General features: G+C 34.7%; 1 protein-coding gene across 1 annotated transcript in view; it reads right to left on the reverse strand.

The window, feature by feature from the left end:
- Window positions 1-22,954, reverse strand: part of LOC148277374 (NACHT and WD repeat domain-containing protein 2) — a 42,576-nt gene that overhangs the window by 15,153 nt on the left and 4,469 nt on the right. Inside the window, exons 3-19 of the mRNA XM_088232954.1 lie at window positions 22,394-22,539; window positions 21,140-21,314; window positions 19,823-19,967; window positions 19,116-19,341; window positions 16,464-16,662; window positions 14,986-15,228; window positions 14,115-14,315; window positions 11,369-11,508; window positions 10,533-10,743; window positions 9,442-9,611; window positions 8,078-8,241; window positions 5,567-5,730; window positions 4,454-4,626; window positions 4,115-4,334; window positions 3,404-3,616; window positions 2,193-2,415; window positions 851-1,159 (exon numbers count right to left, since the gene is read on the reverse strand). Of these exons, the coding sequence (XP_088089080.1) occupies window positions 851-1,159; window positions 2,193-2,415; window positions 3,404-3,616; window positions 4,115-4,334; window positions 4,454-4,626; window positions 5,567-5,730; window positions 8,078-8,241; window positions 9,442-9,611; window positions 10,533-10,743; window positions 11,369-11,508; window positions 14,115-14,315; window positions 14,986-15,228; window positions 16,464-16,662; window positions 19,116-19,341; window positions 19,823-19,967; window positions 21,140-21,314; window positions 22,394-22,539 (3,322 nt within the window). The remainder of the gene's footprint in view (window positions 1-850; window positions 1,160-2,192; window positions 2,416-3,403; window positions 3,617-4,114; window positions 4,335-4,453; window positions 4,627-5,566; window positions 5,731-8,077; window positions 8,242-9,441; window positions 9,612-10,532; window positions 10,744-11,368; window positions 11,509-14,114; window positions 14,316-14,985; window positions 15,229-16,463; window positions 16,663-19,115; window positions 19,342-19,822; window positions 19,968-21,139; window positions 21,315-22,393; window positions 22,540-22,954) is intronic.

Genomic DNA, 22,954 nt, shown 5'->3' on the forward strand with positions numbered 1-22,954 from the left:
TTGCCACCATCTTGTAGAGGGTCGGTGTCAATTAAAAAACTTCAGTATTTAACTATTTTATTCACACATACATACGTTGTAATGTTTATTTTTTATTATTATTTATTATCAAAGACGTCAAACAGTTTATTATAACGCCACAAAATGACGATTTACGACATTAGCCGTTACAGATCTAAGCCACAGCATACCGGCTTCTCCATGAATAAACGTAATCCAAATCGTAAACGTGACCACTATACCACGAGGCTGAAAAAAAACCGAGACAATCCCGGTCAAACTGGGAGGTATAGTAAGCCTACCTATAATGACATATGCGAGCAGACACCACAAGAATAAAGAACCTGCTAATAACATCAGAGGTGAGAGTCCTCAGATCGATTACCGAAAATACTCTGAGCGACCGGGTCAGAAATGACTTTATATGGGAAACGTGCGAAATTCAAGATATAGCGCACTGGAGCAGATCCCGTAGAAGATTCTGAAGAGATCATATAAATAAAATAAGCAGCAAGTGGAGACCACTGCAGGCAAAGAATTGACCTCCGAAGGGTGCCCACCAAGGCATGGAAGGACAGGACGGTTGGGTCTCGTCATCGGAGACTGAGAAGAACAGATCGGCAGATTTACAAGAATACAAAGAAGAAGGATGAAGAAATATTATACGAATAAATTCTAACAAATTGGTATTTGAGCGTTTTGCCATCTAATTAAACAGTATTGTAGCGTGAATCATGAGCTCAGATGATGTTGTATATCTAGGTTGTTGCTATCCAAAACTTTGGCGATAAGCGCAATTGTTCGCATGCGGCATACCATTTAGAAAATAAGTAAAAATAAAAGTACCAACCTATTAACATCTGTTCCTCCCATGCCAGCTTTAGTTGCAGCATCATATCTGCGGTTTCTGGAGGCTCGTAAGTAAGAAGTAGCTCCATACTCCATTCCATCTCTTCCTTATCCAATCGGTACCTTCTAACTCCCGTTTCAATGCAGCAATAGAATAGGTCTCGTCTTTTGGCCATCACCATGGCAGACTGGATACTAATTGGCTTTACGGGTTTTCCCTCCCAAAATGCATGGAGTCTTAAGGAAGTGTCTTCTAGTTTACCAGTCCATAAAACAATGTGATAGTTTTCTAGGTCAGAAAATTCCATTGCTAAAAATACAAATATTTTTCAAATGTAGGTATACAAATTTTAATGACAAAATGAATCGGGTTGTGATCCCGTGGCTAGTGTCTCGGACGTGGTTCGAATCCTACCCCAACTTGATTCCCATTTTCTAATAGTGAGTTATTTACAACTCGTTGAAAATGGCCCTCAAATTGAAATATTTGGGTAAATAATAAGAACGCAAATATTTATTTTTTAAATAAAAAAAAAACGAAAAATATTTGGCTATGGCATTGTTTGTAAATGGCACTGTAGTATATATAGTATTTACCAAAAAATGCATAAATCACATGCGATACAATAAAAAAATAGGTTAATAGTATTCAGTAGTGTGTTGGAGAATAGATTGGGACTGGGGGTTGGGGAAAACAATAACAAAGTGGGCTTTATCAAAACGATATTTGATTATTCATCAGGGTAATATTATTTTTCAAAGCTTTTTTAATGTAAAACATCTCCATGTTATTCAATTCAAGTTAGTTTTTAGTATTTGAATGTAAAGGTGAAAGTGTATTTAACATTGGCATGTTAGTGTAGTAAGTGTTCTGACGAAGAGACGAGCACGCCTCGAAACCAGTTGACATAAAACGTCGGTAAGTGGTTATACACTTATGTTTACTAACATTAGTTATGCTGTGCTGTCCTTATATAGAGACGCAATAGACTGTGTTAGTTTGCCGTTCACTTCATAAATCTATTCCTTGTCTGAAAAAAATTGGACGTGCTCAAAATATTTTTGATTGTCCTGATCTCGATGTTTTTTTTAGAAGGAATATCCTTAACAGATATTCACACTGTTGCTAAAAGCAGTTAACATGCGCCATTGTTCTTGGACTTTGCAACAATGGTGATTGGACTCATAAAGGTAATAAACCAAAATCAGTGATCGAACATTCTATTTCCAAGATAAACAATAACGAACTTTTTTGAGTACCTTAGCCTAGTACATGACACGTAAGGCTACTAAATACAGGGGTTCAAATATTTTTATTTTTGAAAAATGTTTTATACGCTTACTCAAAATCTCCCATTCTGTGTCAGTTTCATCTTCGTTGATAGTTTCTGGTGCTCTCGTAATGTTCATTAGCTCTCCCTGCAAGCTCCAACAGCCCCAGTGGCGGGTGCCATGAAGCAGCAGCCGATGGTCGAGGAGTGCCACTCCAGCCACCTTCTCGTTCTGCTCAGTAAATGGACAGTCCAGCGTCACGAACTCGCTGGAGAGCATGTTTAGAATCACCACCTAGAAAATAATTATTAAAGTATGTATTTTCCGTCTCGGGGAGCGACGGTCGGCGAGTTTGTCCACCATGCAAGAGATCTCGGGTTCGATTCTCGATAAGGTTGACATTAAATATTTATTTAAAGAGGTTTTCTACACAGAATATTTAAAAGTCCTCGCTCTTGAAGACTAAAACTGATCGTCTTACCTTTATGTAACACAAAATGATCTAAATGCGCTTCGGTTGGTATACTAGTGCAGTTTCCTAAGCCACATTAAGTGAGGAAAATGAAATGATGATGACATAATTTTTTTGGTCAGTGTCAATGCAGTTCTGTGAAAAATAGAACCAGAATTCTGGACGAGTGTTGTTGACTCGATGGCTGCTCACAGGTAAGAATCCTGAATAAAGAAATCGAATCCTATGCCTGGTACATGGTCTTTTATGATCTTTATACATGGAAAAGAAGAATTAAGAATTAAGAGTTAGAAGATTTAAAAACCCATAATCTACTCGCAGCTGTCAAAAAATTTTGAGAGACTATCAGCTCCGCATATAGGAAAGTTAATTTAATTATTCCTAAGGAACACAAACTCTATGTAGATAATGTGGGAAGAAGATTATGTAAAAAGTTGAAAACAGATACGTAATAGATATATAAGTTTATACAAAAAATGACTTAAGACTATGAAATTGAAAATTTTAATATATACATAGAAACAAAATGAGTACTGGAAAAACAATTTTAAAACATTGGTAAATAATACAACAAAAAAAAATATATTTCGTACAAACAGAAAATCAGATGAAATCAGTGTGTACAATAAATAATGTTTTCAATGAAACGTTTTCAAATTCAATTACTGATTTGCCGATTAATGATAGCACCAATCCTTTTTTTTACGTGATTTACTTTATGAGATTGTTGATCATTTGTTCGTGTCTGGTCTTCATTTCTGTCTTGCATATTGTGAGAGCTGAATTTGAAATGAAACAAATTATTTTTACCTGATTATTGTTGGTGTAAGCTGATGCCCACTTGTTGTCTGGACTGATGGCCAGTTGTTGCATGATACCCTCCAGCTGAGGACAGATATCCCTGGCCATGTCGCTGGTGGAGAGGTCCCAGGTTATTAGCTTGTTAGAGATAGAGACGATGTATCGGAAGTCGGATGTCAGGCGGAATGAAAACACGGCGAATTGGTGACCCTCCAGGGAATACTGTAAGGCATTTAAAAAAAAAAACTTTTTAAATGTCTGACAATTTGAATTACTGCATTAATCCCTCGAAAGATCCGTTTTACACATATCGTTCAAATCTACAGGGCAAGATAAAGTCTGTGGATACTTATAAATTATTAACTTTTTTCGTGTGGGTAAAAAAATTGCGAAAGGAAATCAAGGGAAGATAAGTCGGCCTCATGGTGTACTGGTTAATGCGTTTACCTGCCACTAAATAAATGAATGATAAAAATACTCCATGTTATTGCTAATACTCTATGTCAAATATAATTTTATCGTGCCGGGTGTATTTTTATTATGGTGTGAAAACGGCGAAAAGATACTTTATAATTCATAGGAAAATATTTCATCGAAGAAGGATTTTAAAAAATGGATTTGAATACCCCATTATCATTAGTTTTTGCACCTAATCGTGCATAAACTACTGCTTTGGTTATTAATTTATAATAGATTTAAAGTAAAATTAAGCTTTTGTGCCTTCAGAGGTCCTCCGGGAGTATGGAGACAATGGTGTAGTGGTAGCAAGGCGCAGTGAGCTCTACCCCTTCCATCACACTGCGCCAGTAAAGACCGCAGCCCGGCGTGGGCTCCTGACTCTGGAAGAAGGCGCCCCAGAAGTTGAGGGGCCAACATGTCAGGGTGTATCCCTAGAACTGCTCCTCCTAAACGAAGTGCATCCGCCACCAACACCAGCTCTCTGAATTTGGATAAAATGGTAAAAAATAAAATTGCTGTTCAAAAAATTCATCGTTATTGCATTAAGAACTCTTAATAATTTTTAGACTTTTTTTAATGAAACGAATTACGATCAATTACCTGCATGCTTCTTTGTTATCGATATTTTGACACGCATCTTCGAAATCTGCTAAAAGAGCCTGAAGTGGACAAGATTTTAGTTTAGCATGCAGCCAATCATAGTTAAATAGGACATTGTCGTACAAGTCCTTGAAGCGACGAGACCGAACCAAATGAAATGGCAACTCCCCAAACTGAAACAAAACACAAATTAGAATAATTATTTTTTTTCCAATAAGGTATGTATGGAGTACAGCAAGGGTCTTATTTGGGTCATTTAATAAATTTGTTGAATTTATGCTTCTGGATGCATGGAGCTCCTCTCCCAGTTGAAAATGGCAGAATGAAACGATGTTGTGCTTTAAAGTGTATTTTTTACATCTAGAATAATAACAGAAAGCAAGGATTACTGACTGATTAACTGACTGAACTAAGTGAATAAATAACTGAGCAACAGTTGGTACTCAGGGGTGCTACCGTTTACATAAATGTCCTTAATATTTTCTTTACTTCCTAGTGAGGAGTTGATATCATATTTTATTTCCCTGCTATTTGATATCCATGCACGGCAGCAATTTGACATCAGTAATCTTGATGTTTTGGTGTATTGTTGACATATAAAAAATGTATAATTCAGTTTCTGTACTGTCCTAAAAACACTTGTAGTTCAGATGACAGAGGGCATTCGTTTCCAACGAGTCCTACAAATTTGATGACATCGGTCGTCGATCTATATTTCAAGTGAAATTTTTGAACGTGTGTGTGTCATCAATCAATGAACTATTAACTCCACATATCTATTTTTGAAGTGGATTAGTTTTTATAGGCCCGAAATCTTTATTAAATTGACCACTTAAACCAGCCAATGACAGATCATAAGCCTTGTAAGTGAATAGACTTCCATATTTCTTTTTAAAAACGTTTTCCATGTTTTTTTGTTATTTATTAATCTAAAAAGCTCTCTAATAGGAGAAATCCAATCTTTCAAACATTATTTGAACATACTCAAAATATTGTCTCAAATAAACATTTTCGCTTAACACAAAATAGTACCTTTATATCTGAAATATGTTCAACAAATACAACTGTATTTTTTTTTTAATAAATAGATATCTAAGCCATATGAAAAAATACCTTTCTGAGGTTGTATCTAGAAGTTAATCCATCAGCAGACACAAAGGCCAAGGGCTGAAGGGGAACTTTTCTGTCTGCTACTCCTTCCTTGTCCGTAAGGTTGAAGCGATGACGCTGGATCTCCGTGTACTTGAAGGGTTTTGGGACGCCACCACCCCAGATACCTAAAACAAGTAATTTAGAATCTAAATATGCCATATCTAAAATAAAATAAATTATAATAATTTTACTTTTTAGTAAAACGAGATAATGCAAAACTATTTTTTTTTCCGTTCAAAGGTAAATATAAAACTACTATTTGAGTAATTGAATAGGAAAAAATCGATATAGAGTAGTACTATAAAAAAAAACAAAAGCATCCAACTTGGATATTGAAGACACCTCCAGCAACCATTTTCAAACATGCCAAAATCTGCAGAAAATTACAGCAACAGAAAGGGGAAACATTTTTGAGACGGGAATGTGGAAGTCTAAGCATTTCAAGGCCTACGACCTGTCATTGGCTTGATTAAGAGTCTAATTTACACGCTGTTATATTCACCATTTTGCCTTTCATTTTATTCTTTGTTCCGCTGATGTTTTGAATTTAACCCTGAAGAGCTGAAACCCTTATTGATGCGAATGAGATTAATCTGATTGAATTATTCCCATAAAACGTCCTCCATCTCTGCTGCAATATATTCACCTTAATAGCTTATTTTGGGGTGGAATCCAGGCCTTGCTAGCATTTGGACGAACTAAAATATAGTTGATAAATCCAACTGGTCCATGAAGAACTATATATATTGAAAACTGAAACCTCCCTAGTATGTACGTGAAATAATTTAGTCAGATGCAATGAGCTCGCATCAATAAAGGTTTCAGCTCATTAGCTTCACAAAAATTAACGGACGGACGAACTTAAGAGATATGTAAAGTGGCCACTTATTTAGAACGCTAAAAATAAATATTAGCGTTCTTATAATTTAACAATGTTTGAGTATGTCCAAATGCTTGCAGACTGGCTGGATTTCCTCCTTAGGGAGTTATTCATAGTTAAATTTATTTCAACAGAGAAGGAAAACATTTTTGAGAAGGGAATATGAGCCGGATGAATCTCACCCCCGTGATAAATGTTTCAGCTCTTTTACTTCACAAAAGTCAACAGATGGAAGAGTTGAGGAAATGTGGATGTTCAAACATGGGCAGAATGGTGAATGTTACACAGTGTGTAAAGTGGCCACTTAAACCAGCCAATGACAGGTCGTAAGCCATGTAAATGCCTAGACTTCCATATTCCCTTCTCAAAAATGTTTTCCCTCTCTGTTGAAATAAATTTAAATTCTTATAATTTACCGAAATATTTCAATTTTGTTAGCCATTTTCAACTATTTGCAAATAACTCACTTTTAGAAAATTGAAATCAAGTTGGGGTAGAGGGGGTTTGAACCTCGGACCTCTGGCCCGTGAGTCAGCAACACTAGCCACGGGACCACAACCGGATTCAAAATTATTCCATTCATAACATTCATTCATTCATTTGAATTATTTTCTCCTCTAAAATTTTATCCATCTCTATCGTAGCTTGTTAATTTGCCTTCAAGTAAGAATTCATATTAACTGCTTTTAATGCTTCCATCAGTCAAAATTTAGCATACCCACGTTCTCATTATAAACTTGTATGTCCTCATTGGCATTGATCTAAATTCACCCATTTTGCCTATTAAACCGAAAAAAAAACACATGTATGTACATTGAAATCTTCCTTCATTTATCCGGATAAGTTGTAGAGGTCTTGTGGCCTCATTCTAAATCCGCAACGTGCAAAAACTAATTTTAAGCTTCAATGACCTTTAAATTTATTTTTACAATCTCAGTATATTTGTATCACCACCGGTCTTCATGCGCATGATTTTGGATGTATCGAGTCTTCAACATTTCGGTGGAGACAGGATCTTAAATGGATGATCTTTATTGTGACAATGGAGAATCGTACTCAAGTCATGTACTGTTCATTTTCATATAAAGGAACAGGGGCTGGGTTGCTCCTTCACGGCCACGGTGTGTTTTTAGTATAAGAACATGATCTTCCTAAGTAGGATTGGGTTTTCATATTTTGCGGTTAATAGGCTGGTTGATAGGTCTTGACTTGGACGATGCCAGGTTTTTAATAGGTTTGATGCTAGGATCTTGTTTTTAATAAGGTGATTCTGGGAAAGGAATAGATGTATGAACTACGATTTTCTTTTAGACTCTACGGGTTTTCATTTTTGAAAGATGTCTGAATTAGGGTGTCTTTGAAACAGTCAAAATAACAATGAAAGGTTCTTCTTACAACTGTTGTTACAAAATGGCTGATGGAGGGTTGGCAACGGCTCTAGTTTGCCCAATTGTACTTGGTTCTCTCGGTCTGCTTAGAAGCTAATGAACTACTATATCCTTACCCCATCAAAAATGGAAAAATTATATTGAAAACATACGTACATATACATACCAGCATGTTTTGTATTTGTTCCCTGAATACTGTCTTACCTAAATAATAGTCCGCTATACTGGAGTGGAAATACATGGCCATGTTCATATTCTTGAAGTACCTTTCTCTGGCTGCGTCACGGAACTGCCTATGGTACCAACTCATGACGCTCACTCCATCTGCCTCTCTCTCAGACAAATAGTTTGGTAAATCGTTTCGTATCCTGCAAAATTAATCAGTCTTTTGTACATAATAAAATAAAAAGTTCAATTAAATATTGCGTGAAGTTCTATTATTAACTCTAATATTCTACTTAATTGACGATAACAGTGGTTCAAATATAATAATGAGAAATTTAGACAAAACTGATTGAATTTAGCCATATTAATAAACGCGAATCAAATTTACGTTTGTGTCGATAGCCAGTGGTGTAGTCGGGCCGGAGGGCACCGGAGCGGCGCTCCGGCACTTTTTATCTGAGCGGCTCTGGTCAGGAACAAATATTACGTTTCAAAAAAATATCTACTTAAGTCTCTTCAAACAATTCTAAATAACAAAAAACGTATTTCTTGCCGATAACTGCAAAAGTCTAAACATGTGTCCCCACCCTCCCCCCTCCCACTTCCCTCTCACTTCACCTAGTGGTGGCGGTTCACTCCGGCACTTTTTTATTTAGGACTACACTACTGTCGATAGCTATTTCGCGTAGAACATCTAGTACTGGTGCTGAACGGAGAGAGTCTGATTTCAATTTCCGTTTCATAGCGGTTGGTGACGTGTTGGTTTAGTGTTTTGGAGGGCCTAGCACTTGGTATTGCCAGTGCCTTTATCACAAACACTTCTACTACCTTCACACAAATCCAGTGCAACGCTCTAGAGTTCATCAAAATCATTTTCTAAGATTTTAAAACATAGGCAAATAATTGTGAGAAACTGTGTCAATAAAACGAAAATCAATTTGGTTATGTAGAGTGGGTAATTGAACATTGGAGCTCTACTACGAGTACTATGGAAAGACCCACAACAGATGAATTTCAATTCATCAAATTTTGTTTACTAAGCAAGCTTAAGACCAATTATGACATATGGCGCTGGAGCAAGTGAAGACGCAGGACAAAACAAATATTGATGAATTTCGAGAAAAAGACACTGAGGATAACAGTAGGCAAAACTCTAAGAGGTCACGTTAGGTAAGAGAGCTATGGGAGGCTGAGGACATTTTTAGATGGTGTAGACAGCAAAGTAGGAACTGGTAAGGTCATGTCCAAAAAATGTCCACAATCAGCTTCACAAGACCAACCCTCATAGAGAACCTCACAAAAGTTGGAAGGACAGCTGAGAATCCATCTCACAGGAGGAGGAACCACATAGGTCTATGGCAAAGAAGGAGAATAATTTGGTTTAACCTAATTCTTAAACTAACCTGGTCCATAGCAGCGGAGGGATCCTTCTGGTCGGCGGAAGATGATACTGGTAAACGTCGTCAAGAACCTTGTCGTCCAGAGATATGAGATCTTCCAGTTCGCTTTCGGAGAGACCACTCCTGGCGGCTGTGATGTACGCCAGACCGTGAAACACAAGAATACGACCGTGCTAGAATTATACAAATGATTGGATTTAAATGTAAAATAAAAAGGGTTAATAAAGATGAGATAATATACAGATTTGAAATAGAATAGAAAATTTGGTAATGTATCCAAAATAAAACAAGTTTATTGGATTGTAATTCTACTTTATTTTTTATAAAATATACAAAGGGTATATTGTGACGCGTTTCGTCTTGTTAGGACATTTTCAAACAAACTAACTTAAATATTTACAATGTTTCCTTATATATTAAAAATAATTGCTATTTTATGTTAGTGGATTTCTATACAAGCCAAAATAAGTCGAGTATTTTGGATACATTACCAAATTAAATATGGAATTCTACCAATTATCTGCATACACAATAAATTGAATAGAAAATATAAAATAGAAGATTATAAGTTACTTGCTCCACTTAATTCAATCAAAATTATTTTTCCTCCCTGTTGCAACAAATTTAGATATACATAACTCCCTAAGTTGGCCTCGTGGTGTAATGGTCAGCGCATTTGCCTGCCATGCAAGAGGTCTCGGGTTCGATTCCCGACATGTTTGTTTGAAATATTTATTTAAAAGGATGTTTTCACACCAGAATATTAAATAGTACCTGGACTGGTACCTGAAGCGTAAGACTGATCATCTTACCTCCATGTAACAAAAATGATCAAGATACGCTGCGATTGGTTCGCCAATGCAGTGTCGTATGCACCATTAGGTGCGAAAAGGGAATGATGATGGAGGAAGAAATCCAGTCTGTCTACAAAAATTTGAACATACTCAAAACATTGTTGATATAAATAATTATTTCTTAAGCTTTTGATATATGTTGTTAAAATTTCACGCGACAGAATAAAAATAAAAAAAATCTTCTAATTTCAAATGTATGGTGTTTTAAATATTTATATAAATAATACTAATCTCTCGAACCTGCTTTTCAATTCTCTCAAACAGCATCATGATGGAATCCATCACAGTGGCCGCCAGTTTGGTCTCTTGGGGTCTGGTGTAACTCCTCCATCTGCAGACTTCAGCAAACACCAACTTGACGAAAATTGGAAGCGAGCAGGAGCCGATGGCGTTGGACACCAAACGCCATTGGAAATTGTTGAGATCACGACAGGCTGTTTTCATCCACATTCTGAAAAAGTAGAGAAAGGATCTTAATAACTTAACTAACTTACACGAATCAGTGGGCTGCTGATACTAGGTATTTTATGTACTTACAGTCCCACATCTCGCCAAACATTTTTCAAAAAATTTACAATTTAAACCAACGTGTATCCAGCTCAAAGTATTTCTCCACAGACAGGTTTCACGTTTCGAAATTTTGGCAAAATTTGATTGAAATACACTGAAAATTTCGTTACTTCCAAATGGTTTTAATGCATTTTGACTAATATTTAAGTTTCTGTAACAGGCACACGGATCATGACCAAAAAGCATTTTAACATGTATTTACGCAAGTTTTTGCATTTTTTTCTAATGGGGGTTTAAAAAAAAAAATTAGAGATTTCAATCACCTTAGATATTTTCCCAACTATCCGTATGGAATTAACAGTTCAATCATCAGTAATATTGCTTCTGTTGAAATGACGCAAAGTGATTTTTTTAATATCTGACCCTTAATGTTTGTGATAAAGTAATGAAAAATTCTTACGATTGGGTTGCAAAAGGATCTTAGTAAAGTTTAGTAATTAAACTAAAAATAAATGAAAATATGAATCAAACTGATAAGATAGATGGCGATCTTGATGACCTCTTACTTGATGACCTGCATGGCCAAGTCCTCTCCTAGGGCGCTGACTTCTATAAAGTTCTTGTCGTTGTCAATCATTCTCCTCAAGAGGTTATACTCTCTGGAAACTACTGGATTGGACTCCTCGCAAGCGCACGTCACAATTACCTATCAAAAATCGTACACGTTAATGAATTTCTGTATAGATTTTTTTACTTACAAACTCATTTCATAATTCTATAATATTATATTTCCTGTCACAACAAACGAAGGCGGAAAAGTTCCTCTAAAGGTCCACAACTATTTTTTTTGTTCTGACAATGTTTAAATTATGATAACTAGAAACTAGAGCGTAATATTTAATTGTATAAGCAAAATCATTTAGCAAACAATAACATTGTATATAATTACGCCATGGCGCCCATTATAATTGTTTTGCCTTACTTAATTGCAAAAATTGAATTCAGAAAGTTAGGTTAATTTTTTAACGCATAGAGAGTAACATAGATTTATAATTGTAGAATCAAGTTTGCATACATTGTATTATGTCTAAAATTGGAAAATGCCCCCCCTCTATACGACATCCCACCTGCGCGCATGCGCGAAGTGGCCGCGTAATGTTGCCAAATCGCAAACAATACTTGATCATAACACAAATATAAGATCATTTTGTGTTATGTTATGTTTTACCACAAAAAATATTCTACTGACTGGACTATATAAAAAAAACCGGTACTTCTATTAGGCAAACGCAAATAAAAATATTAAATAATCATTAAGTAACTAAGCAAAATTAATACATTATTATTGTTATCAAAAACATTTTTCCCTTTGTGATATGACATTTTACACTTATATGTTTATAAATTTGTATAAACCACTTTTTTTTTTTTTTTTTATTAAAAAAGAAATATTTGCGTTCTTATGATTTACCCAAATATTTAATTTTGAAGGCCATTTTCAGCGAGTTGTAAATAACTCACTATTAGAAAATGGAATCAAGTTGGGGTAGAGTGGGATTCGAACCACGGACCTTTGGTCTGTGAGTCCGAGACACTAGCCACGGGACCACAACCCGATTTAAATTAGAGTTACACTTTAATTTAGAGTTATACTTCGACCAAATCAAATTTTACCTAACAATATTGGGCCAGCTTTTTTTACTAATAATGTAGGTAAAATATTATCTAATTGTAAAGATAAGGATGATAAATTAAATCATTTCTATATTGGAAAAACTTCACGTAAATTTATAGTTTGAATCAAAGATCACATAAGATGTCTCGGTAATAATCATTTTTCAGAATTCGCAAATCATCTTATATCCGAAAACCATGATTTTAATTGAGAAACGGGTGTAGAAATTTTGCATGTCAATAAAATTGGTTTTAGTTTAGACAATTTAAAACGTTTAGAAATTAGTTAAGCCATTAATCAAAAACTTCAAATAATAAATAATCAATTAAATTTAACTTCGAGTCCTCTTTTAAAAATATTCCCGTTTTGATTCATTTTATCTTCTTTCTCTCTCATTATTTCATTTTCCTGTCTTTTTATATTAATATTTTATAAAATAAATAACAACGCGAGTAATTATAAGTTATATTTTTATTTATATCCCTACAGAGATGAGGTAGAATTTTTTCAAATTCAAGATTCAGGATTATGGATATTCGAGTGTTTACAGGGCATATGACATGTCATTGGCTGGGTTAAGTGGCCACTTTATGTAGGTACTACAACATTCCCCATTACGCTTATTTAGCAAATATCCACACCAGGTAACATTTTTGGTTTTTGTATATATGCTACGAATTAAGAACCCATCCACAAGCGAGTTGGAAGCGCCATCTATGCATTGATATTGAAGTTAAGTATTTAATTAGCAGATAACTTTATTTTATGTAGTTAAGACTCATCAGCCGAGTTAAATTAAGTACTAGTAAACCCCTGCAGATGACTCTGCAATTTATTTTTACTTATATTTTTACCAGATTTTTTATAACATTTTTTTGGTTCGTGTACCTGCACACAAATCTGGATTTTCTCCTAAGACGGGAGTAGGTATATATTTTTATTTATATCGCTACAGAGATGAGGTAGAATTTTTTCAAATTCAAGATTCAGGATTATGGATATTCAAGTTAGTTTAATTCCTGACGATGAGGTAGTAACCTTGAAACCGGTCGAAGTATAACTCAAAATAAAAGTCAACAATATTTTGAGTTAGTTCAAATTTTTGTAGACAAGGACTGGATTCAACTGAAGGGAATAGAAGGGATAATTCAATTAGATGAATCTCACCCGCATAAATAAAGGTTTCAGCTCTTTAACTTCACAAACATCAACAGATGAAAGAATTGAAGGAATATAGATGTTCAAATATTGGCAGAATGGTGAATGTTACACAGTGTGTAAAGTGGTCTCATAAACCAGCCACTGACAGGTCATAACCCCTGTAGATGCCTACACTTATATATTGCCTTCTCTAAAATGTTCTTCATCTCTGTTGTAATATGCTAAATAAAAGTGGTTTATACAAATTTATTAACATATAAGTGTAATAACATTGTATTTCCCTTGTTAAAAAAATCGTTGTACACATCGTAATGGGTCACCAATTGATTATCCTAATATTTGCTTTGCAATGAAATATTTTAATGGAAAAGCTTGAAGTTATATATACCTATTAGTTCGTGTGCCTGTTTTTTGACTAAGCTCTTATGCCCACTTTTTTCTATGTTTACGTAAACGCCTATGAATGTGGAATTTACCTTGCAGAGGGGAGGCAGCCTTGTTGGCAGCCAAGAAACTTTGCTGGAATCTTGTGCTCCAGTTAGCTGGTCAACTGAATCTAAAAATAGCAGCAATGGTTGTTCGTAGGTGGCACAGCAAAGCAATTGTTTAAAGTGTGCCGTTAGAGGAACCAAGTCATCTGGAATGTTCTCAAACGGAAGAGAAAAATTGTAGGATATCTGAAAACAATACGAATGAAATAATTTGCTTTTTTTGTCTGGTTATAAGCTAAAAAAAGCTCCGATCAAATATGAGTTAGTGCTAAATAAGTTTCTGACGCCGCTGTCAGCTGTGTAGATCCAATCTTATGAATCCTCATAAATAAATTCTGGCCTTCCAATTTCAGATATCAAAAGAGCTGGTCTTCTTAGTGCAGGGCAAGTGTTCTCATATTGCGAAATCTCCTCCTTCAAACCCAGCTTCTTCAAGTGTCGGGCTAAAGCCCAAGTGAGGGCGATCGCTGTCAAATCCTTAGATCACCAGAGGACCACCGAAGAAGCGGTTTCTTGTGTGACACATTCACATAGATTTTTTTTTTTTTTTAAAAAGAAATATTTGCGTTCTTATGATTTACCCAAATATTTAATTTTGAGGGCCATTTTCAACGAGTTGTAAATAACTCACTATTAGAAAATGGAATCGAGTTGGAGTAGAGTGAGATTTGAACCGCGGACCTTCGGTCCGTGAGTCCGAGACACTAGCCACAGGACCACAACCCGATTTGTATAATTGAACCTACATCTAGAAGTTCCAGAAAGGACACCGTAAATTCTAAATCTAATTTAATAAAAAAACACCGGTATACATGAAAAGCCATGATCTCTACTCAACACGCATCGAATTCATTACCTGTTGACAGATTGATATAAGTGTTGGAGTAAGAGCACTGGAATCTGGCGTTGTCCCGAGAAACCTGATGATGCTAACTGGCCTTCTTCCACTGAACCAGTCCTCAGCGGACAGGGCGGCACTCTTGGCTAGAAGACTGGTTTTCCCACAGCCCCCCTCTCCATAAAACACCAGAGGCTGGTAGGAGGGACCGAGCATGTAATCCTTGATTTGCTGAAGTGTCGGCTCCCTGCCATAAAATACCTGGCAAGAAAAAAAACAATAAACATTATTTTCCAAATAGCAGAAGACGCTTTCCCTCTAGATTTTTAAATGTTGATAAAATGCGTAATTTCTTCTTTCGATACAATTTTAATTTTGTCAGTCAAATAATTGCCAAGCTGGGTATATTAACGGCCTCCGTAGTGTAATGACCAAACCACTTAGCGCACTGAGGGTTCCGGGTTGATTCCTGGTAAAAACACAAAAATCTGCTGCAATTCACCGTGGGCTTCTAGGCCTATTGTGGTGCTAATCCAATATTTCTCCCTACAATATACGTGAAATAACTAATCTTAAGTTGACCGGTTTTGGAAAGACATCATTTTCGTTTTCTGAAGGCGCTCATAACTAACTTCATACCATGCATATAAATAAAATATATTTCAGACTATTTTATTTTAAATTCTCCATATTGGGGACAATATTAGTAGTATTATTTCCAAAATAAAAAAGCGTACTTCTGAATTATCCGAATACTTCAATTCTACGGGGCCGTTTACAAGGAGTTATAAATAACTTACTATTTTAAAATGGAACTTAAGTTGGAATAAAGCAGGGTTCGAGCCTCGAGCCACTAATTTATAAATCCGTGGCAATAGACACGGAATCACACCCCAATTTTTCGTTATCTATCAAGAAAGTCAAAAGTTTATTCGAGAAGAAAATTTTGATACAATTCCCTATTCGACACCTCTATTAGCATAGTTTATCAAATAAATCAACCATTTTCTCAGGTATCTCTCCACTGGTGGACGTAGACCTTTTCTTATCTTTTCCGGTCATCTCTCCTTTGTGCTTTTCCTATCCATCCTGCGACGGGGATAATATCATCGGCTCGCCTTTTCTGTGGTCACTCTATGCCTCTCTTCCTGACCCATGGTCTCCACCAAATAAATGTAAATGCCCATCTGTCCATTCCTGGTCTGGCAACATGGCATGCCCATTACCACTTTAGTCTAGCAATACGATCTTCCACGTCGACAACTTTAGTCCAGCGTCTGATTTCCTCATTACTATTTTAAATCCTTAATGTAACACGACATTTCAGGACTGCCTCTTGAGAAATTTTTCAGCCCAGCCTTTTATTTTATTTTATATACGATATAAGCCAATTCGAATTGAAAATTGAATAATAATTGAATTATTAAAAACAGTTACAAGAGTTAAAATTATCCTAATTTTAGTTAATGCTGTGCCTTTTACACTTAACAACTTACCTTGACAGAGTTGTTACAAGCGTGGAGATGCTGCAACAGCTCCGTAACGATCTGTCCTTGAGCACTGCCATCTTCTCTCCTCATGGCTCTATCTACGAGCTTGACGATGCCTCTGTAGAAATGCGCTATAAAGTGGTTCAGGTACTCCCCGTGGGTGTCAGGATCCAAACCCTCTCGACCAATCCATTCCACAGTGTATCTGGAGTAATGAGTGTATTTGTATATTATTAATTTAAATAGTCATTTGGTAAATCTAAATAAATATATTCAAATCAAGTCAATCTTAAAAAGTGCAATGCAGTTTGGTTAGGCCGTTTTGATAATGTGTCACAACGTAAATAAATTACAACCTGTCTCTTTTCTCTCGCCAAATTCAATCCTATGCCTTTCGCACCTACGTGAAGTTTCGAAAAACAATTTAATAGTTATTATTTGTCACCTGCTGTCAGTGTCCGCTTTGAACTTGATATATGTACATGTAAATCGCTAATCAATTTTTGGGACAAAACGCATGGCTAAATATAAAATATGATCAATAATAAACCAAAATAAATTGACTGTGAAAGGAAAACAAAGATGGTTTGGAATTTTGCCGCAGCTTTCCAGAGGAATTAGAAAAATCTTAAAAAAGGTCAGTCTATTTACTCCATTTTCCGATTAATCAATTTACGCTGTGACATTACAAAATCTAATATAAATGTTCTCCATCTCTGTTGTAATATGTAAATATTTCATTATCTGTTTTTTACTACTACCCGGGAACCTTTCATCAAAGTTTTTTTATAAGAATTCTGATAAAACCCTAGCTTGTTATACTTTGTTGGATAGCTGATAAAACGTATTTTTAAAGTCATCTACAGTTTAACTGTTTTGGACTTTTTCAAAAATATTTTGGAAAGAAAAAAAAATGTATAAATTTATTTCAATTTATAAATATCAATCGTCTACTACGACCCATTCAGTTCAGTAAACTGCAGTTTGACACTTAAGAATAATAAAACAACATATCTACTACACAAAAATCGCAAACACAAATAAATTAGAGGCAAAAAAGTCCAAAAAAAATTGCCAATAGACAAAAATCCGATTAAAAAAAAAAACTTAAATATGCAATATTTTGAAAACGGTTAAGTTTGGGGTACGGTGTTTTGTGGTCAAATCAGTCAGGAATGGTGGATACTACAACGTCTAAGAGCTCGTCCATAGTGCGGGTCTAAGGCGGTGGCGACAGCGGGCGCGTTAATTTCAAACATACGAAAACGCATGAAAAACGCTACACATGGCCATAGCGGCCATAACAAGAGGCCAGTGGCGGGCGCGACAAATTGATGTTTGGGGCCTTAAAGGATCTAGGTCGACTTAACCAGTAATCCTGTGTATATATTTCTATAATATATATATTTATATATTTCTCTACATTTCTTGAATACCCACGAACAGGGCATGACTTTGTGGAATTTTTTGTTTACTATTTTTACTGTTGTTTTAATTTGTTTTATAGAATCTTTATTCAATAAAATATACATATTATTACAATATTAATACATTATAAAGAAAACAAAGTATTAAGATATATTTTGTCCCGATAAACTATTCAATAATAGTTTGTCATCGGGTGCTCAGACGTTAGTTTTAATCAATAATCAAATAAGAAGAGTACAGACATAATACTGTATACGTATAAAATAATAAACATAAAAATAGTTTAATGATTTTTTTTATTTTTTTTTAAGTAAGAAAATAGAGTAAAATAATATAATTAAAATTAAAGAATAGTAATTTACTTAAATATATTTTAAATATAAGAAAAAAAAAATAGACACATATATAAATAGCGTGTGCTCATAAATGTAATCAAAACAAGATAAAAAATAAATTAAAAAAAGTAAAGTAAATCGAGAATTTCAATTCATATCTCCAGAAAAAAAAAAATAAGAAAATTAAAAGTACATATTAAAATTAAGATCTAAAAAATGTAAATGAAATAAGAAAGTAAGAAAGTAATAAAAGAAAAAAAAAGGTTAACCCAAGAAAATAACAAAAATGTATTCAATGAGGGATAAAATTTAAAAAAAAAAAATAATAATAAATAAAAATTTAAAAAAAAATTTAAAACATAAATAATAAATCGGTATAGGAACGTTTTATCTACTAACAACTTACGTAATAGAAACTTAATTTTATTTTTACTATGACATGTTTTCATGTCAAGTGGCAACAAATTAAATACTTTTGGAACAATATAACCCAACGTACGTTGTCCATATTTATTTTTAAATTTTGTTACAACTAGGCCATCAACAGATGTAAATCTTGTTAGATAGCTGTGTTCTAATTTATTTTTTATGTATCGAGCTGAACATCCGTTGGATAATAATTTTGCTCCATAAAATACCCTTAACTGGTAAAACATTAAATATATTATTCATAAATGGATTAAATAATTAAGTATGTATTTCATTGCTTTGTAATTATACTTTATTTTTGGAAGACTCTGTTTCATCTTGTTTATGTATACTGTACAAAAAACTAAAAAAACAAATAAATACAAATAAAAATATGTCTCTGTCTATCATGGTTGGATATAATCCAACCGGACACGCTAAGTAAGTAAGTATGGTTTCAAGATTCCTTGATCCTTTTTTCACTCACTTCTGCATGTTGGTAGTCTCTATCTTCCCCGGAAGCCTTTCATCCCTCAAGCTAGCGAGCAATTTTGAGGACTCCGTGTCTAAACTCCTGTTAAGGATGTCTATGAAATTAGATGCCTTTTTTAAATTTTGCAGATTGATGTTGTTGATGTATCGTACGTAGGCCAAGCAATGGTTTTTTGTATTCTTCACATTTAGCACCCCGTTAATTACTTCTCTTTCCGTTACTGAAAAAGGTAATTATATTTTCAAACATAAAACAAATGAAGAAAAGTTATTTAAATCTAAAATACTAGATTTAATACGCGGATTCTAAATTTTCCGAACAGAACTGATCAGCTGACTACTAATCTACTAATCTACCACTGACGATAATTGACTGCTTAAAGTAAGAGTTAAAGAAGCCATCCCTATTGTTTTCTCTTTTTTCTGGTCGAGAACTGAAGCCATCTTCTATTTCCATGGATGTCAGCAATTTGACATCATCTGTGCTAGATAATCAGTATTTCAAATGTTTTGATTATACGTTGTTTGATTCATCTTGACCTATTATTTACCTTATATAGTAGGTGGATATTGGTTATCGGGTGATTCCTACAGCGTACTTAATGCCGTATAATAGGATACAATATTTATTTGTACCTGAACAGCAAATCCCGCTCTCCTCTACATGGAGAGTTGAAATTACTGTGAGATTTTTCAAATTACCTGACATGAAATAGTTGTGCATGGTATCTCGAGATATCTTTCCAGCATTAAATAAGGATAATGATGCCTTTCTGAAAAGTTTTTGCATCTTATTTAAAGTGTCCCACCAAACAGCTTGGTCCTCTGCTTGTAGCTTTGGAACTCTCTAGAAATAAGAACGTACTCCGATTGCATATTGAAAATTGACAAAGTGTAATATTTATAGATCAAATATGAACATCGTCCTTCGTGATTTAACATCGTTTCTAATTATGACTAATAATCAACCTTATCACATTATATCATGAGTAAAGATCAAAATTAACGTGCGCAAATATAAAACATAATCCGCGCCATCAACAAAATTTTAAATATTCTTATCGGAGCCAAAGCAAATGATAATATTGTATTTAACTCAAATACTTTTTCTTCTTCTCTTTTCCACATCCACACCTAAGTTATGCATGTGGACATTACCTCCAGGAAACCCCATCGCCAGCTAGCACTCTCACCTCCCACGTCAATCCCGCGTTCCTTAGTTCCGCCAAATAGAGCCAAAATATCGTTACTGACGGCCTTTCAGGAAGGCAGGAGCCCGTAGGTGTAAAGAAGAGGCAACTTTGGTTAAGGCTCTCCTGAGGCATCTGCAACACGTGTCCAAGGAGCTTCATCAACGCATCTTCAAAGCATTCGTACATCTTCTCGTGACATTTGACATGTTCACTTTCAAGTGTTTGTTGAATTTGGTGACACCATGTCTTTGTCGGTCTTCCTTTATTTCAGCATCCATCAAAATTCGCGTCGAGCATAAATATGTCTAAACCAACGCAGAGCTCCTTTTTTGATATTGTCGATAATGCTCATCTCAGCCTTATATACCGATCTAAACATTTGTACATCTTGCATACATAGTTTTACTAGATATTTGCCTGAGAGATCGCATTTCGACAGCATTTAGCCTTCTTTCATCCCTGTTTTTTCAAGTCCATACTTCGCTCCCATACATCAGGACACCAGGACTCCATTGTGAACAACTAATTTTGCTTCTTGCGATAAACATTCATTTGCCAAGGTTGATTTATCCAATCACCTTATTCTTATTTTCCTTAAGCACTTTCTCTCAAAACTCAGAAGTTCGGTTTTTTTAATTTAGTTAAGTGCCCGTATATGAGTACTAAGAAAATATCATTATTTCATTTTGAACTAGTGTAGACTAGAATTTCAGATAGCAGGCATCGTGTTAAAAGTTGCTTCAGCAATTCCTATGCGGGTTGCGAGCTAATAAGTTTAGCTGACCATATATACCACACCGCTTTGGTTAGCTTTAATTTCACTTACCTTGTTGTTAAAATTGACCAAGATAGACGAGATAGGCTGAAGAACTGATATAGGAGGAACCGCATTCGCATCCTTTCTGTACCAAGTGTCAAGTAATATAACGTCTGTTCCTCCAGCAGCAAGTTCATCTCTCAAAAGTTGCAACTCAGAACTCAAGACGTATGTTGGTATTGGTCTGAGGGATAAAATATAGTTATTAATTTACTATTTATTAATTTATAAATAATTCTTAACTTAATAGCACTTAAGTCCTGTATTGAGTTGAGACGAATAACATACTAAAATAAAACAGTTCAACCAGAACATCATTTAAAAATAACACATGGCATATCAAGGAGTTTACAACTCAAATCTCCCCCCGAGGAAGATCCAGTACAACTAAGCAATAAAAACCAAGAACCATTAAAAAACTGAATTATTTTAACTAAAACAAACAAACAAACTGTTACGCCGTTTCTCCGTAGGAGTCAACAGAGAGGACCGCTATTTACTCTGTCTTTGCATACAGACCTCGCTTCCATCTACATTCATAGATGTTGAATTTGGTCACGCCAGATTCCGCTTAATTCCTCTTTTTTCTTTAACTCATATAGTGTCCATGCGGCTCGACTGTGGAATCATCTCCCATTCATCATCAAAGATGTTACTACATTATCTCTGTTTAAATCACGTTTGAAGAAACATCTCCTTTCTCTTCCTTAATCTCTCCTCCTTTCCTCTTTCCTCTTTTTTCCTTTTTCTAATTGAGTAATAGTTTTGATTTAAGGTAATTTATAAACAAATACGTTTATTTTTATTTTTGTATATCTTTAGCTTTTTAATCCTTATTTTCTATTGAATATGTTATGTTATTTGAATTATAAAAATAAAACTATAATTATATTGATTGGTTGGAAGAAATTGCCGTTTGGCAAAAAGCCCGCCAATGTACAAATAACAATATGGACAGAAAGTTCAATAAATAAAATTATGGGTAAAGACTTCAAGTTAGGGCGAAGCGCGGTAAAAGGGTGCGGCGGGGCGTTGAATTTTTCGCGCTAACCGAAATGTATTTTTATTTTTACTTCTGCGCTTGATGATTTAGTTTTTTTTTGTGAAGCTGTTTTAGGTGTTTCGTAAGGGTAACTGTTTTAAAATAGCAGTTACATTTTTTTTCCACCTCTAATCCCCTTTCTTGATTTTGTCCATATTGCTTGTCGCAACCTTACATACACTTCAAACTTAGTTTGAAATAACTGTAATTGCCAATCTTACCTATAGCCGTACTTTTGTCCAAGAAAAACCACAAAATTAGGCCCCATGGACAACCTCTGGCAATTCTCGATCTCCTTCATACAAAGTTCTGTAGTCATGTGATCGTCTGTAGCTTCGTCTCTGACCCCCCATCTCATGTCCACCACCTATTAACAATCATACTGTATGAAGCAAAACATAGGCAAAATGGTGAATGTTACACAGAACATTTTAAAGAGGGGAGTATAGAAGTCTAAGTATCTTCAAACCTGTCATTGTTTAAGGTATTTTTTTATTTTTTTTATATTACTAATAAAACATAAAATACTTAAAGTTTTTTTTTACCAAGAGTTACTAAAAAAAACTCGTTTGGGACCGTACATCAAAAGAAAACATTTTTGAGACAATACATAATATCATATGAAAAACTTAATGAAGTCACTAAAATTAAATATTTAGGTGTAATGTTGGATTCAAAACTTACATTTCACCAAAACGCTAAGATGGTAATAAATAAGATTGCAAAAAAAATATCAATTTTGGGAAGGATAAGAAGATTTATTGATAAGGACTCCTGCAAAA

This window comes from Micrasema longulum, unplaced genomic scaffold (genome assembly GCF_059751315.1).
Source record: "Micrasema longulum isolate JH-2025_06_02 unplaced genomic scaffold, ASM5975131v1 h1tg001042l, whole genome shotgun sequence".
NCBI classification, from domain to species: Eukaryota; Metazoa; Arthropoda; class Insecta; order Trichoptera; family Brachycentridae; genus Micrasema; species Micrasema longulum.